The sequence below is a fragment of the Macaca thibetana genome, chromosome 4 (assembly GCF_024542745.1).
Source record: "Macaca thibetana thibetana isolate TM-01 chromosome 4, ASM2454274v1, whole genome shotgun sequence".
Taxonomy (NCBI): Eukaryota; Metazoa; Chordata; class Mammalia; order Primates; family Cercopithecidae; genus Macaca; species Macaca thibetana.
Window position 1 is genome coordinate 159,166,026 of NC_065581.1, and position 18,464 is coordinate 159,184,489.

The 18,464-nt window shown below is 41.4% G+C and overlaps 1 protein-coding gene across 7 annotated transcripts in view; it reads left to right on the top strand.

The window, feature by feature from the left end:
* MAP3K4 (mitogen-activated protein kinase kinase kinase 4) overlaps nucleotides 1-18,464 on the top strand; it is a 127,618-nt gene that overhangs the window by 80,541 nt on the left and 28,613 nt on the right. For all 7 annotated transcript variants that reach the window (XM_050786827.1, XM_050786833.1, XM_050786832.1 and 4 more), the window contains 6 exons: nucleotides 2,632-2,778; nucleotides 10,055-10,212; nucleotides 13,664-13,780; nucleotides 15,575-15,674; nucleotides 15,780-15,863; nucleotides 16,887-17,153. In XM_050786827.1, coding sequence (XP_050642784.1) covers nucleotides 2,632-2,778; nucleotides 10,055-10,212; nucleotides 13,664-13,780; nucleotides 15,575-15,674; nucleotides 15,780-15,863; nucleotides 16,887-17,153 — 873 coding nt within the window. The remainder of the gene's footprint in view (nucleotides 1-2,631; nucleotides 2,779-10,054; nucleotides 10,213-13,663; nucleotides 13,781-15,574; nucleotides 15,675-15,779; nucleotides 15,864-16,886; nucleotides 17,154-18,464) is intronic.

The window sequence follows — 18,464 nt, forward strand, 5'->3', positions numbered from 1 at the left end:
ACTCTTTAAAATATTTAGCAATTATTATCCTACAGGCTTACCATTTTTATTTTGAGTTCCTTTTTTTTCTTAATTGTCGCAAATAGTGAGAAATGAATGTCCATGGTTTTAAGCCGTGTTTTTTAGGCTAATTAAAAATGTTCTTTATATGCAGTCCTCAAAGATAAGATTGTGGTTCATCCTTTCTGTCATCCACTTCCTTGTTCTAAGTGTTTTAAAGTTTCAGTCTTTGAAGACTAAAATTTAAAATTCGTTCATTAGAGGTAGAGTATAAGATTCTTAAATTTATTTTTTTTTCTATTTGAAGTACATGTAAATAGATAAATGTCTAGAATAGGCATAGGGGAGGGGTTTGGACTTTTTGCTTGCTTAAGCAGTGGTGTGGTTTAAACAGTAGTGACAGCTTATGATTTCTTCGTTGTTGTTCATTCTGGGTGGGGTCTTACGGGTGTTTGCTATCCCAGGAGCAGCAGAGGAATGGGTGGAAGCAGTTGTATCCAGCAGAGTGAGTGCTGAAGAGAGTCTGTATTTATGATTTGTGATATTAACATATTGACATTTGCCATATAAAATAAAAATTTCCAGACCTTGTCCCCAAAAGAAGAAAGGTTGGTATGTTTTTTGTAGATTGTACGTGTCTGTCCCATAGGGATTGAAGGGCTAAGAGCTCCCTGGCTCTGTGAATGATGAGACAGAGCATAGCTGAGCAGTACAGATTGAGGGAAGGCAGGTGAATACAGGTCATACACTAGGTACAAAATAGGATTTGTTTGTTTAATTAGGAGTAGAATAGAATGACGAATGAAAGTCATTTGGAGATCGTCTCCTGCGTCTCACTTCCATCCCTTCGGTTCATACCCAGCACCAGCCAGAGCTCTGTTTCCACATTAGCTCCCCGTCCTTCTCACCATCTTGTTTCTGGTTATTGTCTTGCTGTCCACTTTGGCCTTGCTTTTAACTCATCCTCAGCGTCGCAGTGGTTATCTAGGACATTTTGGTAAAAAACTTCTCAGCTCCCTTCTCTATAAAAGAAATACTTCAGAAATATAGCCTGCTTTACTTCAGAAATACAGCCTGGTAAAGCAAGGTGGAGTTTGTCTTTTGCTCATGGGGCTATTGTGAGGACTAAATAGTAATGTATGTTGTAATACTTTGAAAAATAAAAACAATACTTAGATTAATGTAGCATTGCTAGAGTAAAAAGAAAGTAGAAATTTTGGTTTAAATGCATTCAAAGATCAGTTATAAGCACCTAAGTGACATCTTTAATAGATAAATTGATAATTATATAATCTGAACAGAACACTTTTTGTTAGATTTTACTGTAGCCATAGCTCTCTTACAGTGGATAATTACTTTTAAAACATTTCTGGGAGAGACTTCTGTCAATAAAAGCAATCCGTGTTTATTTTAGAAATTTAGAAAAGTCTAAAAAGTGATACAAACAAAAATCAAAATCAAAAATAATTTTAAAAACCTGTTATTCTGACATTCAGAGATAACTGCTATAACATTTTGGTGTATTTCCATCCATTTGTTTTTCCTGCACATAACTTCCTACACATACAAGTAAGTATGTGTGTGTGCGATTTTTTTCCCTTTAAGTATTTTTCAAAAGCAAGAATTTAAATAGCTGCAATAGTAGTCTACTGTATAGGCACATCACAGTTTATTTGGTTAATCACCATTGATTTAAATAACATTGTGATAAATATGCTTGTATAGAAATCTTAGTTTAGATCTCTGATTATCTCTTGAGTGTAAAACATAACAGTAAATAGATGAGTCATACATTTTTAGACTTTAAAAAGTTTGTATCGGTTTACCTTTTTATTAGCAGCAGTGAAGGTTTCGCTAACATGTATGAAAACGAACGTGACTGTGTGATCTCATACTATAGTCCCTGTTCATTAGAATTTGTGTACGTCGTGTCTCAGTCTTTTTATTAATGGGAAGGGCTTTCCAGGTTGTCTCATTTAAACCTTCTGCCAACATTTGGCAGGTTATTACCTATTTACCTGTTCGATCTATATATTGCAAAATTGCCTATCCTTTGTTTTTTCCGTTGATTTTTATCTAATTTCATCACATAATATTAAGTTGGTTGGTTGGTTTTGCTGGTTATTTTTTGATGGTAGACTGGGCCACAAGTCACAGTATGTAAACTATGCTGAATTACTGTGAAGGCCACCTGCTTTGTGGTATATAAGTACCTTTGAATCTTTATTATGTTTTTTATTAAAATTTTCCAATTTCATTAGGAGTTTTTTCACATTTCTTTTAATGTGAATTCGTAGAAAAATTGATTTTATTCTATGGGATTTACTTTCTATCTAAGTTTGTTGGTAAGAGAATTTATTTTAGCAAAGCAGTAATTACCTATATGGTATTTTCTCTGTGTATCCATGCTGCAGTGTTAAATTATTTTATTTTCACTATTTTGTTGTTACTCAATTGAGACTACTAAGGTATTTACATAAAATGAACTGATCAAGAATCTAGAAACTATTGTAGGGTTTTTAGAGACAAGGTTCCTTCTGAGTGTTTTGAAGATTTAAGTAGGAAGATGTAAAACACTGACTGTCTGGTTGGAGTTGATGGCTGCTGGAACCTGTGCGTGTTGTTTTGCAGCTGGTGAGAGAGTGTAAGGAGGTCCTGAAGGGAGGCCTGCTGATGAAGCAGTACTACCAGTTCATGCTGCAGGAGGTTCTGGAGGACTTGGAGAAGCCCGACTGCAACATTGACGCTTTTGAAGAGGATCTGCATAAAATGCTTATGGTCAGAAGCAGTGGGGAGGAATTTTTCTTTCTTTCCTTGTTTCTTTCTTTTTTAAAAAAAGTAAGCCTGCATTTCCTTGTTTTGCAAACAACGTTGGCATACCCATTCCGATAAACTTCTCTAGTAATGAATTATAGAAATGATCCCTGAAAGTATTGCTTGTGTGTGCGTGTTGTGGGGGGCGGTGGTGGTGATCTTGAATCAGAGTCTTTCCATCTGGTATTAGATTACATGTGTTTCTCTGAAATCCACATTTTAAAAATTCTCAATTGTTTTTAAGTTGGAGGACATTTTTGACAAATGTTAACCTAGTTCATTCTTTACTTGTAGAATAGTTCATCTTATGGCAGAATGGCTCAGAAGTAGAATCAAAACATGGTCCTACGTTAGTGAACCATCTGTCATCAGCCATTTTTATAATATCTAGAATGTGCTGGGGACCTTGCATGGCTCAGGGAGTGTTGAAGATCAACAAGACACGCATACTCTGGTGGGACTAGGCATGGTAGATGCTAACACCCCCGAGGGCTAGGTGCTAGCAGAGAAGCTTGCTGAGTTGTCTGGGAGGCACTTCCAGTGAGGAAGCTGAATCTTAAAAAGATGAGTTAAGGGTTAGTTAAGGAACCTGGCACATTTGAGGACTTGTAAATAGTTTGGGCAGGAGTAGACCTATTTTTATTTTATCCTAAAAAGAGACCTCCTGTCTTCTCACATACACCGAATGTGCCCTGTGCTTTTAACCTCTGTTCACATTCTTCTTTCCTGGTGGAAATGCCCCCTCCTCCACTTTCTATGCCTATTTAAGGCTTACTTTCAGGTTTTATTTTTCTCTAGAAAGCTTTATCTGACAGTTTGAACTTTTAGCCTATGTTTATCTATACCTTCTTTGAACCCTTTTTAGCAGTTACAATTAGAACTATATGATTTAACATTTAAACAAAGACTCTTTTCTCAGGTTGCCCTAATTAGACTGAAAGCTTCATGAGCCAAGGGCTATAACTTGAAATTCTCTTGTTTTCCGTAATGTCTGATAGTGTTCATGTATCGTAAGTACACCTTAGATTCATTAGGGCATATGCATAGATGATTACATAATGTGACAGGTTATGAAATAATAAAGAAAACTGTGTCCTTGTAGGTGGGGTGCATTCATTCTTGCTTAACATTTACTGTGTCCTCTCTAAGGATGGCTGCAGCACCTGTAGATACCACTCTCACTTTCTAAGCAGGAAGAAAAGGGGAAACAGACCTTACCAGCCAAGTCCAGACCTTTTTATCAGAGCAATAGGAGCTCTCCCGGCAACCCCACCCAGCAAATTTCCCCTGCCTCTTGTTGACCAGACCTGTTGCATGGCCTCACTGTTGTCATGGAGGCTAGGAATTCACATGTTGAGCTTTCCAGCCTCTGTAGTAGAAGTAGAGAAGGAAGAATGTGGCTGGGAATGAGACATATTATATCTGGCATATTGCAAGAAATCATTTTAATGAGTTAGAAATTATTCTGTATAAAAGACCTAAGTGTGTAAAATGGTTGTATTTTGAAATACTATATATAATACTATATATTTATTTTCTTTTTTGAGACAGGGTTTTGCTCTGTCACCTAGACTGAAATGCAGTGGTGTGTTGACGGCTTCCTGTAGTCTCAACCTCCTGGGCTCAAGCGATCCTCCTGCCTCAGCCTCCCTAGTCACTAGGACTACAGGCGTGTGCCACCACACCTGGCTAATTTTTAAAAATTTTTTTGTAGAGTCAGAGTCTCACTGTGTTGCCCAGGCTGGTCTTGAACTCCTGGGCTCAGTGATCCTCCTGCCTTGGCCTCCCAAAGTGCTGAGATTATAGGCATTAGCCACCACACTTGCCCACTATCTATTTCTTATGTCAAAAAAATCTTTATCTTGAAAAGTTGTGGAAAAAAGGAACAAGCAAATTATTATTTTTCTCTCTTTATGGGTAACTAAACCAGAAGTTTAAGAAGACAGAATATGCTTTGCTTCACAAACTGTCTTTGCTGGCCCTTTATCCTGTAGTGGCAGGGGAGCAGGGTGAGGAGCATCAGGCATGTGAACCACGCCTTCCTGGTCAGCCGGTTTCTGTGCCATTGGTGAGCCTGTGTGATAGTGGAAGCCTAGGCTAAGTGACTTGCCAACATTCCCAGATAGTTTTAGAAAGGCTTAGAGTTCAGTTTTGGCATTGCTGTCAATTATCTGCATCTCTTTTCTCACAGATGAAAAAACTGGAAACTGTCAGTGTTTTAAAATTATGGCCTATAATGTGCTAGAAGGATCAGGGCAGGGGTGTGTTCTGAGGACTAGGGGAGCCCAAACAAAATCAGTGTTTCTATTAGGAAGGAAGGAAAGAATAGCAATTGAATTGGCAATCAAATTATGTTTCACACAACACCCTTGTCTGGAAACCCACCGAAAACAGCAAACAGAAAAATTCCTTCTTCTGAGAAGGAGGAAATTGGCCACAGTATCCTTTCCCGTACCCTTCCAAAAATAAAAAGACTGTTAGAATTATTTGCCTTGAAATGTAAACTAAAATGAAGATGAACCCAAGCTCTAAATACTTTTCCACCGTAGGCCAAGAAGGCCCACCCAGAGATTAACTAGAGCCTTGATATCGAGAGGTGTGACAGCCGTAACAGAAGCCGAGCATGTCTCTCCAGGGATTCTGTTGCTGACTGAAGAACTGCCCGACAGAAGGAGCACGAGCGACACCACAGCTTTCTCTGGTTGCCAGGAAGACGGCCGAATGGGAACTGTCTTAGCAGGGGGAGGGGAAGCAGTGATGAGCAAGTTGTGATGTAGAAAGTCTGTGACCTTGGGGGCTTTACTCTGTGTTACGACATCCACTGTACTCAAAAAACAGACCCTGAAGCATGTAAGTCAAAGGAGATCACTTGGTGAGCATTTGAGGCGTCAAATCTGAATCCGAGCTATGAATTGTTACCTCATTTCCTGGGTCCCTGGCCTCAGAAGTAACCAAGACAATAAACATAATAATACATGATATAGGAACATATGATAGCCTTAAGGAAACCGCTTAAAAGGATTTATAAGGATTGAAAATATGAAAATGATGGGCGAGATGTGGTAGTTGTAGAAGACACACGAGAGACCTCATGTACACAATTTGAGTTTCTGCGGAAGAATAAAGAGCAAAGGAGCAGGGAAGCTCTTAAGTTTTCATCCTACAGATTAATTACTGGGTATCCACTGTGTGCCAGGCAGGCACCATGCGGGGACCAAGGAACTAGTGCCGAGCATAAACTCCCTCTTAAGAGTTTAAGAATGGGGGGGCCATGGTGATTATAGAACCTTGTGAGCAAGACTACAGCTGAGAAAAATGCCCTTAGGAAAGGCACAGGTCTTTTTTGGACTGCGGTTAGATTTGACTGGGTGTGGAGGTCAGGCTTCTCTGAGGAGGGGGCATTGCAACTTATCAGAAATTTATACACGTTATAATCCAGTTCAGGTAACAGATGAAAAACTTAGACCAAACAATACTATATGTTGTAATTTCTATAATAAGAGATTGTTTTTAAAAGCTTATAGACTAGAAGGAAATATACTCAATTCATGATCATTATTGCCTCTGGGGAGGGAGGAAAGAGAAGTGAAGAGAGAACAAAGGAGAAACTAACTTTCTGGTGTCTTATTTCTTATTGAAAAAATATCTATATGTACCCCAGAACTTAAAAATAAAAATTAAAGAAAACAACATACCTAAAGCAAATATGACAAAATATTAACATTTGTTTATTCTGGGTGATACTTGTGGAATACTTTTTAGAATTTTTTTTAGCCTCTTTGCTTTTTAATTTGTAAAGAGAGAGATCAAGAGAAGCCCCTTTTTGGTAGCAGGTGCAGTTCATGTGGGAAAGGAGCCCGGCAAGAGGAAGGCACCCCAGGCAGCCCGTGGGGTCTCTGGCTGCAGGTGGAGAGTAGGCTGGGGGTCCAGAGCAGATGTGAGAGGAGCAGTTCAAGGTCATTCGAGGAATGCACATGCAAGTCCTTGGGTTAGAGGATGTAACATACATACAGAAAGAAGTATAAGGATTCAAAGGAAACATAGTGAAATGGCAGGACTCGGGTGGATCAAATGTGGACAAGGTGTTGGGATTGACTGTGGGTGTCCAGCTGCTGCAGCTGGGTGAGTGGTGAAGATGTGAGTCCAGTGAGGAGTTTTAAATTGGCTGAGGGCATTTGAAAGCCCTCAGGCTTGACTTTGCTAAGGGAAAGAGATGGGGAAAAAAAAAATATATATATATATATATGTATGTATTAATATGTATATATGAGAAAAGGGTGAGGTTCCTCAGACTTTTGGAGGAGGTGGGTCTCAAATTCAAAGCACAAGCATTGGGATTAGGAGGAACAGTAGTTCCTCTGCTATAAAGAAGAGAGGAAGAGAGGATGTAACCCTGTAGGTTTGCATGTTTGGGACCAGGAAGATGAAAGATTTTATACCAAATGACTTCTATTTTTGTGTGGAGAGGTAGAGATCATCTGCTGAGATTGGGTGGGGGTGGGTATTGACAGTTGGAAGAAAATGGGGAAGTTTCAAACTAGTGGCTCTAGAGAGAAGGCAGGTGAGCTAAGTAGAGATAGAAATATAATTCCCAGAAATGTTACGTGGCTGGTGATTATGGTTAGTCCCCCGGCTTCTTGAATGTGGGCAGGGGGAATGGGATGGTTAGGCTTAAGCCAGTTTTGGGGTCTTGACCAACAGGTGAGATGAAAAGACAGTAAGGGGCTGCAGGGTGCGGGCAGCAGCGGGGACGCCGGCATGCTGATAGCAGTGCTGTTGAGAGGATAAGCCCATGGGATCTGAACTGAAGCTGGAGGAAAGCGAACAAAGGAAGGAGTTGTGAGTTGCAGAAAAATGAGCAGTCAGTGGACTGGGGTTCCAGACAGGGCTAAGACAGGTTGCAGTGGGTTGAACAAATCTCCTGAAAGGAGGAGAGGAGGCTTTATTATCAGGTGTTTGGACTGGTGCTGTGGGAGTTGGAGCAGTTCTGGCGATGACAAGATCCGAGGTGGAACCCCATCAAAAGTGGAGGAAGGGCCACTGGAGATGGAGGCAATCAGGAAGCTGGACTGAAGAAGTGTTTGGTGGGTTTTCCGCATGGTGCTAAGCCATGGCAGGGTGGCCGAGCCCGAGATGGAGGGGAGACTGTTAGGTGAGGGCCGATTAGAAGTGCATAGGTAACTGTCTGAAGATGGGGCCAGTGGTGTGGCTGATGACATAAATCTTAAAGGGGCAGGGTCTTTCTTTTGTTTTGCTTTCTAAAGAAGAACATGTACAAATTATGGTTTAAAAGGAGTAGTTGGGGCTGGGTGTGGTGGCTCTCAACTGTAATCCCAGCACTTTGGGAGGCTGAGGCTGGTGGATCACCTGAGGTCAGGAGTTCGAGACCAGCCTGGCCAACATGGCAAAACCCCGTCTCTAGTAAAATTACAAAAATTAGCCGGACATGGTGGTGCACGCATGTAGTCCCAGCTACTCAGGAGGCTAAGGCAGGAGAATCACTTGAACCTGGAAGGCAGCGGTTGTAGTGAGCCAAGATCATGCCATTGCACTCCAGCCTGGGAAACAGAGCAAGACTCTGTCTCAAGAAAAAAAAAAAAAAAAGGAGCAGTGGGAACAAGAGGAAGCTGACTTTGCAGCCCTTGATTGCATAGAAAGACAGAGAGTTGGCTGGGCGCGGTGGTTCCTGCCTTAATCCCAGCAGTTTGGGAGGCTGAGGCTGGTGGATCGCCTGAGATTGGGAGTTCGAGACCAGCCTGACCAACATGGAGAAACCCCGTCTGTGCTAAAAATACAAAATTAGCCAGGTGTGGTGGCGTGTGCCTGTAATCCCAGCTACTCGGGAGGCTGAGGCAGGAGAATCGCTTGAACCCGGCATGCAGAGGTTGTGGTGAGCCGGGATCATGCCATTGCACTCCAACCTGGGCAACAAGAGGAAACTCCATTTCAAAAAAAACCGAAAAAGATAGTTGTCCCTTGGGAGCCGCAAGGAAGAAGTGCTGTCCTCAGGAAGGAGAAACACGGAGATGAGGGAGCTCACCAAGAAGTGAAAGGGTGGTTCTGAGCCTAGTGTTGAGGACGGTAGACCCATGAAATGCAGATTCTGCACACACAGCTCTAGTCATAACAGACCCAGGACTGCAGAGTCACACCACATACCTGGAGGGTGGAGGACTCAGACACAGTGAACGATATAGCAGAAGAAAGTTGCCTTGAAATAAAGAATAGACTTCAGGCTTGCCTACTGAAAGTTATTACTAGATCTCAGAAAAATATCTTTCCCAACAATGAAGTCTGAGATGTAGCCTGGTGAAAACACTGAAACCCAAGGATAAAGAAAGGAATCCTGTAAACATCTGAGTGTGGAAACCCGAGCGTAGTCACCTTCAGGATGTGGGAGAGCAGTGGTGGGTGGGCGCTCGGGCTGGCGTCAGACTGCTTCACACTGAGTCACACTCGGCGTTGGAAGGGAGTGGAGTGATGTCTGAAAAGTTCTGAGAGAGAGAATGTGTATGACTCAAATATTTCCTACCCTGTCAAGCTATTATTTTAGTAAAGGAGTCCATAGACAGGGTTGTTTTAGAATGCGGCCATTGCAAACCTGTTGAGAAAAACTGCTTGATAGTTGAACCCTGCTGACCACAAGATACATCCAAAGGAGGATTTAAGAATGGAAAGCTGTTGTAATAGGACTTGTGGTAGGCATAAATCCCACTCAGAACAACTGGATGTTTTGGTTGTAGATCATCATATATATGTTGCAAGCCTTGAAAACATTTTATCACACAAATCTGGATGTTAGGAAGGGATGGTGCAAAGAAGGGTGTTGGTGTCCTCCTCTCCGCACGTAAGGCAGCATCTCAAGCTAATGTAGGTCACTAAGTGAAGATCCTAACCTCTTAAAGGAATAATGTTGACAGTACATTCATAATGAAAAGTTCTAGGTGCTGTTCTTTTGATTTTTTCCCCTTTATTGTACATTGTGAACATTTTTGTTACTTTGTTAGGATTTTGAAGGGGTTGTCAATAAAGTGTGAAATTGCTGGGGAGTTAGTTTTGTGATTTTTTTTTTTAAATCCTCATTTAGACCTCAGCTAACAGTGGTGAGAACCTTGCTTCTCTCAGTGCTGCGTGCCTGTGACATTCCCCCTCTTGCCCTGCTGATGTGTAGCTTCAGGTGAGAGTGCTGAGTTGCCAAGTTCTACTCTCAAATGTCTCCCTTTACGTTTTGTATTTTAAGGTGTATTTTGATTACATGAGAAGCTGGATCCAAATGCTACAGCAATTACCTCAAGCATCCCATAGTTTAAAAAATCTGTTAGAAGAAGAATGGAATTTCACCAAAGAAATAACTCATTACATACGGGGAGGAGAAGCACAGGCCGGGAAGCTTTTCTGGTAGGAATCCTTGTGCTTCTGAACGCGACGCTCCCACCTTCTCACTCTCACGCCATTTACTCACAGATTGTCTCCTATGTGTTTGTATGTTTAGTTACATGAAAATTGCAACTATCCATATCTCATATGTGCACCCTCTTCCAAGTTTTGAGTGGTGTTTCTCAATCAGGGGTGATTTTTTTCCGCTTGGGGACATTGGGCAGTATCTGGAGACACTTGATGGTCATGACTGGGAAGATGCTCCTGGCAGTGAGTGGGCAGCGGGGAGGGAGGCTGCTGCGTGTTCACGGCACACAGAACGGTCCCACAACAGGGCTCTCCACTCAGATGTCAGCTTTGAACCTTAGAACTTCTGCCCTATAATGAACCCTTTTTCCCCCCTAATAAAAGGAAGGAGAATGTAAGTCCTTCAAGAGTAGAATATACCCACCTATGTCAGTCTTGGTGGGAACATGCAGAACTTAAGACGCATTTTAAGTGTATTTTTACTGCCACGGTTTGGGGAATGTAGTGCTCATCACAGACTCTCTTTATGAATTGGGTGTGCGTAGGGTGAGGGAATAGAAATGTAAACAAGGGGGAATCATGAAGAGAGCAGTGCAGTTGCAGGGCTGGTCTGTCAGTTCTAGGAAATGAACATCTTGCATGCAAGCTTGGGATCGCTGGGCACAGGCCGCATCTCCATGGTCTTTGCTGGTGGCCACTGCACCTCGGACATGCTTTGACTCAGATGAGGTCAGTGTCCTTTTGTGCTTTAGATTCTGCTACTGTCTTTTGGCACCACCTTCTCTCACTTGTCTCATCAGCCATTTTATTTTCTGTCTCCCTTTCATAAAGTATTATAAGAACATGCCTATTCTAGTCCTGGACCCCATTGCATTTTGTCTGTTGTATTGGAGCAGCAGCTTCTGCTGCCTACCCTGTCTCCCGGTTCCGGTGGTGTGACTTCTGCAGGACTCCAGCTTTAGCTTTGTTCTCGACTCTGCCGATCTCTCCTGTGTTCAGTCTCCCAGAATATTGTATCCACTTCTCTGTTCTAATGGCCGGTTCTTTTTACATCCTCTCTCTTTATTTGGAGTAGACGGTGAACTTGCTCTCCTCTCATAACTTCATCCATCAGGCCATGATCCCCAGGCTGCCTTTGCTTGTCTGTTCAGCTTGGTGCCCATAGTCAGCCTTTTTAAAAAGGGCATTCATTGTCATTCGCAACACCTCTCCCCGCTTACTTTTCCATGATTCTGCTTTGCCTAATTCCTTCTGTTTGCATTTTCTGTTTCCAACCTGTCAAGCTTTGTTGAAAAAATGTTTTTAAAGGTTACTGTTTAGTTTCACTACAAATTCATGTTGTTTAATGTCACTGTACCCTCACTTCCTCTTGTCCGTCTTTGTGTTTCTATCTTTTGCTTGTCCTTCAAATTCCCTAGAGTGCAGTCTCTGGCCTTTGCCGTCATGATCCTTGCTCTGAGAAGCTCAAGGGCTTTTTCATTCCCCCTTCTTGTGAACAGTCCACTTTTATTGTAGTTCTGGACTCCACTGCATTTTATCTGTTGTATTGGAGCAGCAGCTTCTGCTTCAAACACTGTTTCTCCGAGAGTCAGCCAGTGTTGGAATCAACCCCGACTCCTTTATTTACTGCGCACACTACCTCGACTCTTTTGGCTGTCCTTTGAGGGTATATCCAGAATCTGACCTCTGCCTCTCAAGCAGTCCACACTTCCACTCTTCCCAGATTGTCATTTCTCAGGTGTGTTACTGCAGTAGCTCTCTAACCAGTCTCCCTACTTCTGCCTGAAGCCTCCTAGAGTTTATTCTCAACACCACAGCCAGAATGGTCTGGTTAAAGTGTATGTTAGACCATTGTCTCCTCTCAATTTCCCAGTGGCTCCCCATCTTACTCAGAAAACGTAAGACTGCCTAACAATGGCCCGCAAGGCCTGACACGGTCCAGTTTCTCATTACGTCTTTGTCCTCCTTCCAGACCCTCCTGTGCTCGCTTCCCAGCCACAGTGGCTTCCTCACTGCCTCAGGCCAGGCGTGTTCCAGCCTCACGCCCTTTTCACCAGCTGGCCCCTCTCCGTGGAGTGCTCTTCCTCCCAGTTATTTTCATGACCTGTTTCCCCACTTCCTTCAGGTCTTTATCCAGATGTTACCTTCTCAGTATCTTTAAGATGGAAATTCCTACCCACAACTCCTTAGCTTTTTTCTCATTCCTTTTCTCCATAGCACTTACCAATAACCTGAAATACATTTCCCTTTTTTGTTTTATTTATTGTTTTTCTCCACCCACTGGAGGGCTTGTACCAGTTTTGTTTGCTGCTGCTTAGTACATAATAGGCACTCAATATTTGTTGAATGAGTACATTCTAGTTTTTTTATATAATGTTCTTTTTAAAAGCATGTTTCCAATCAGACCCCTTTCCCAATAAGATATTTTAAAATTTACTCTCTCTGCTTATCAAATGCCAAACTAATGAGCATGACATCCATTGCCCTCCACAGCATGGCCCCAGGACTTTCCCTTGTCCCTTTGTAGCCTAAATTCCCACTACTCTTCAGATTGGATGATTTTCTTTTTTCACGAACATGCTTGCTTGACCACATCTTCATGCTTTTTAATCATATTTATTGTTCTTCCTGGACTTTCCTTCCGCCTTTTCCATTTTCTTCGTCGCAGATTTTCCTCTTCCCAGTATTAGTCCACCTGTTAAAATTCTGCGTTTGCCTGCAAGGCCCACTGCAGGGCTTTCTGGACATGAGGGCGTGCCTTCAGCTGGGTCTGAAACCGTACCTTCGTGGGGGTTGGTCTTTCTCCTCCTCCGACAAGCCTAGCACTTACCTCCTGCCACATCTGATACTGGTTCTATACTTACCTGCTCTCTGTTACTAGATCATAAGTTCTTTTCCTTGAACATCTTAAGTCAGTAAACTGTTGTTGAATTTTACTTCACTCATTTAGATTCATTTTATATACCGGGGTGTACATTTTAACGCTAGTATTTAGAGTTGTGTACTCAATGAGAAGGATCAGCCACATAGAGTGTTTCATGCTTAGTCACTATGCAAAGCTAATCGTGGGGGAAATTCGTAAGAACAGTTGCACTTAAGGAATTCACTTTCCCCCTTATCCTTAGTTTGAGGACATTTTATACCATTTTTAACATTTAAGATAGAAATAACATTTGTGTACTAATCCTGTAGCTCCTATGAATCAGTTTAAGATTTTAAGGTTTATAGTGAGATACTGTGGTAATAGAACAAAGGTAGGTACATGCCATAATCCAGATTTCTACTTTTCCACATCTATGGTTTTATATTAAAAGAAGAGAAGTTTTTCATTTTTGATTTTTAAACTATTACAGTAGCTGAGCCTTTCAAGTTTCTCAGTCAAGAATTAGGCTATGAGTGGGGACAATTTTTCTTCTCTGTTTTATTTTTATTTTTGTTCCCTTAGTGACATTGCAGGAATGCTGCTGAAGTCTACAGGAAGTTTTTTAGAGTTTGGCTTACAGGAGAGCTGTGCCGAATTTTGGACTAGTGCGGATGATAGCAGTGCTTCCGACGAAATCAGGTTGGAGTTGTGCTTGCTTTCCTCTCCCACTTCTTATCTCTTGTTTTCTTCCTCTTGGTGAGAGCCTAGAAGGAGCATTGTTCAAACCAAATTATGCTGGCCTGGAAGAATTTGGGCAGTAGACGTAAAGGGATTTATTTATAACTGTCTTGTCTTTTCATGTGATTTCTTAGTTATGGTTTTATGTGAAATTTTCTTTGAAGGGGAACTTAGAATTTATTTAGCGTGATAAAAATAGTGCTAACTGGCTGGGCTCTGTGGCTCACACCTGTAATCCCAGCACTTTGGGAGGCCGAGATGGGTGAATCACGAGGTCAGGAGTTCAAGACCAGCCTGGCCAAGATGGCAAAACCTCGTCTCTACTAAAAATACAAAAAAAATTAGCTGGGCGTGGTGACTCACGCCCGTAATTCCGGCTATTCGGGAGGCCGAGGCAGAGAATTTCTTGAACCCAGGAGGCAGAGGTTGCAGTGAGCTGAGATCGGGTCACTGCACTCCAGCCTGGGCGACAGAGCAAGACTCTATCTCAAAAAAAAAAAAAAAAAAAAAAAAAAAAGCTAACTTAAGATAAAGAGATAAAGTTGACTAGAAAAAAATGAGTAGAATTTTCTTGATCTACATTGTCTGGGATGCCTTTGTATTAGTTTCTGTTCTTAAAAAATCTATGTAGTGGTCCATTAATACATTTTAATGATATTTGGTACATTTTTATTCTTAGTATATTCCTTCTGTTGAACTTTAAACTTAAGTGTATGAAACTGGTTTCTCTGTTGAAATTCCTCCAATTCTGTGCAGATAGTATTCAGGTCAAACCTTTAGAAATTCCTACTCCTTGTGGCGTATATATCAGGCATATAGCAACTTTGTGGCCATATAATCAGCAAGGTCATATGATTCAAATTTAGGGAATGCTCAAATAGAACTGACTTCTCCGAAGCTAAAATGTTTTCTCTCACCATTCAAGGTTTGATGAAAAACACATTTTGAGTTTCAGAACACCTGGTATGTTTTTATGCCAAGGTTAAAGAAAGAAGTTCCCACATGGGTTCTCACCTGGGAAAATATTGAATAGCTGAGAAATGGAATAAATAAGTTTGTAGATCTTACAGTTTTGAGAGCTAACATGGTGGGTTCAAAATAACTCCAAGCATGTAGATTCCAAATAAACATGAGAAGTCAGGAATGAAGATGGTGAACTAGAGAGTGGCTCTCATGACACTGTTTACTCATGATAGATCTAAAAGGGGGGCAATGGGCAGTGCTGGAGCCGCTTCTGGCTTGAGGGAGCTGATTGTGCACCTCTCTTCCCATTTCATTGCTCAGTAACATCATACTGCTGCCTTGAAATTAGCTATAATGGGAGTATTTACACCACAGAAATCAGCGTGCACTGCGTAAGATTGTTATTTAGGGGCAGCCAGTTGTTAAATATTTCCCAGACCACACTGTATATATTTCTTTTTAGATTATGAGCCAGGAGTTAAGAACTTAACCTTAAACTCCAAGAAATGATCATAATGAAATCTTAAGAAAATTGAGCTTCCCCTTATTTGAAGGTTATTTAGTGTGCCCTGCTTACGTTGAAAGGATATGAATATTTTCTACAAAACTGTCAGGAGCAGGCTTCTGAATGTTTTGACTACATCCTCGATAATTGTTTGTTCCCATTTAAAAATCTGCAGTCTTTATTTATTACTGTGATTTGGAATTTGCTTCATCTTTATTGTTAAATCCCTCTTGCACCTCTGGAGTGTTCCCTACTGTGTTCTAACTGGCCTGGAATCCACTTGGCAGGAGGTCTGTTATAGAGATCAGCCGAGCCCTGAAGGAGCTCTTCCATGAAGCCAGAGAAAGGGCCTCCAAAGCACTTGGATTTGCTAAAATGTTGAGAAAGGTGAGCTTGCAATCCTGATTGATTAGTACCTTTTATCTTATTTTTCTTTTATCTTATTGTTTTAATGCTAACCCTAAAGAAGTTTCTTTGTAACTGTGATCCTAGGACCTGGAAATAGCAGCAGAATTCAGGCTTTCAGCCCCAGTTAGAGACCTCCTGGATGTTCTGAAATTAAAACAGTATGTCAAGGTAAGTACTCCAAATGGTGTGATTGAAACATTTTGCCTTTCCTCCTTTATTTTAAAACAGGCAAACTTTTTCTTGAAGGTCCAGACAGTAAATATTACAGGCTCTGAAGGCTGTACCACAACCCCAGTTGTAAGACTGTCCTGTAATTCACTAGTGGAATAATGAAAGTCTTTTTCATACTTGACTTACTAACTTGTCTTAAGAGTGTAGATAAATACTAAAAAATTTACTCATGCTGTTTATTAATTTAGTTACACATATTTGAAATAATGTGTATAAGGAGATAATATTTATTTTAAATAGTGGTTTTGTTTTTCACCCTTATATTTCCTGATGCAGTTCAAAAGTTTTACAGTGAATCTTTGACATCAAGATCCTGGTCATCACTAGAGCCACTTTTTGAGTCAGCAACTTTACTCCACTTTAAGTTGTTTGACATTTAGCACTGTTAGAATGCGTATGTGACGTCATCACTGAACGTTTTATCCCAAGCCCACAGTTTTATCCCACGCCTATACTGAGAGTGGGAGGCATGACCTGCATCGTGCCACCACATGTGTACCCTTTGAGAAATTGATCTCAAGGAGCCTTCTTATGATGACCCCCTGGCTCCCTGCCCTGGAATAATTAGAGACTCTGTATTAACAATTTTTGCCTTTTTCCCAAGCCAGGTGATTTTCTGTAAGCATCACAAACTAGCAGTGGTTGAGGTTTTTTCAGGCTGTCTTGCCTCCCCCTCAAGTATTTTCTTTGTTGTTGAAAAGAAAGCAGTGAGGAGGATGTCCAGTAATCGGGCGACTCTGTAAGGCCTCTCCTCCAGTGCGTTCACAGACTCCTCCTGCCTCCTCCAGTCACACTGAACCCAGCTTCCTTCCTGCAGTTCCCTCACTGCTCCAATTCACACCCTTCCCACATCCCCTCCCTAAACCTGCCTCTGCTTTCCTAGGTTCATTTGTTTGTTTTAAATAACATACTTCTCTAATGTACAACGTTCCTTAAGATTTTGGATTATTTCTTTTGCAGGTACAAATTCCTGGGTTAGAAAACTTGCAAGTGTTTGTTCCAGACACTCTTGCTGAGGAGAAGAGTATTATTTTGCAGTTACTCAATGCAGCCGCAGGAAAGGACTGTTCAAAAGATTCAGACGACGTACTCTTCGATGCCTATCTGCTTCTGACCAAGCACAGTGATCGAGCCCGTGATTCAGAGGACAGCTGGGGCACGTGGGAGGCACAGCCTGTCAAAGTCGTGCCTCAGGTGGAGACTGTTGACACCCTGAGAAGCATGCAGGTACATCTCACCTCCGACTTCTCAGCAGTGTTACTTAAAGGACTTTTAGTAAGAATGAACTGTTAGCCACTCATGAATGAGGGGTGCAGCTACCCTAGTAATCACAAGTATATACTTCCCAAAAATATGCCTCAATGTGTTAATAGGTAATTTTGCAGCATAATTTGTACAATGTATCATTCTGTTAAGTTTAATTATTCTGGAATATTTGAAATAAACCATCTTTCTGGTTTATATCTTTTCTTAGTTCAGCCACAGCTTAGTTCAGCTGTGGAGCTATGATCTAAAAGAAATTATGTCACTAATATAATTTGTAGTTCTAGAAATCCCAGTTCTCCAAGTATTCAGGTTTACTGATTATTTAATTTTCACTTTTTGTAGTGAAGGTTGTCCCCTCCCTACCTAACAGGGACCTCGTGACAGTTTCTGTAACTCATTAGTTATAAACTGTGAGAAGCTTTCTCATTTATCTGTGTTCAGCTTAGGAACAGTCATGGTGAGTGTTCATATGCACCTTGAGCTCAGTCTCACAAGAACTGAGTATACACTGGCCTGCTGTGTCCCTTCACCCCAACAACTCTGCTTTTATATTCCGTCTCAGTGAATGGTTCCGCGTTCACTCACATGTTTAAACCAGAAATGTGACAGCTAATATAAATTCAGCCTCCCACCTTTCCAGTTAATACCTTGCCAGAAGTATTTCCAGTCAATGATCCTTTCCCTGCATCCCCAGAGCAGCTGCTATAGTCAGAACTTTACCATCCCTCTCCTGAACTATTGCAGTTTCTTACTTTGAGTTTCCTTGCTTCAAACCTCACCTTCTGTCTCTCCAATTCTATGTTTGTTTTTGTACTTCCAGAATGATCATTATAATACATCTGATTGCATCACAGATCTACTTAAAATACTGCAAGGATTCTTTATCTCTTGAAGAACAAAAGTAATAAAGTCTTGATTTCTTAATGTTTTATATAAGGCCCTTCAATTGATGTCTCTTATTCCTACATTTTCCTTCTTCACACTGCTCCAATACACACACTCAAACTCACACTCACACTCTGCACTAGCAGTACTCAACACTTGAAGTTCTAGGATATCTCAAAGATGTCATGCCTGCAGTCCCAAGGGGTTGTTCTCCATGGTGCTGAATATCCCAGCTGTCAATGCCCACTGAAGTGTGTTGCTATGTAGGAGAAGCTTTGCTTAAAAATGACTTTCTGATCAGATGGTTGTTGGCCTGGTATCCCTGAGATTGGCATTGTTTTTGGACTGGTGTTGAACTAGAATAACAACTAGTAACTGGGTTGGTTT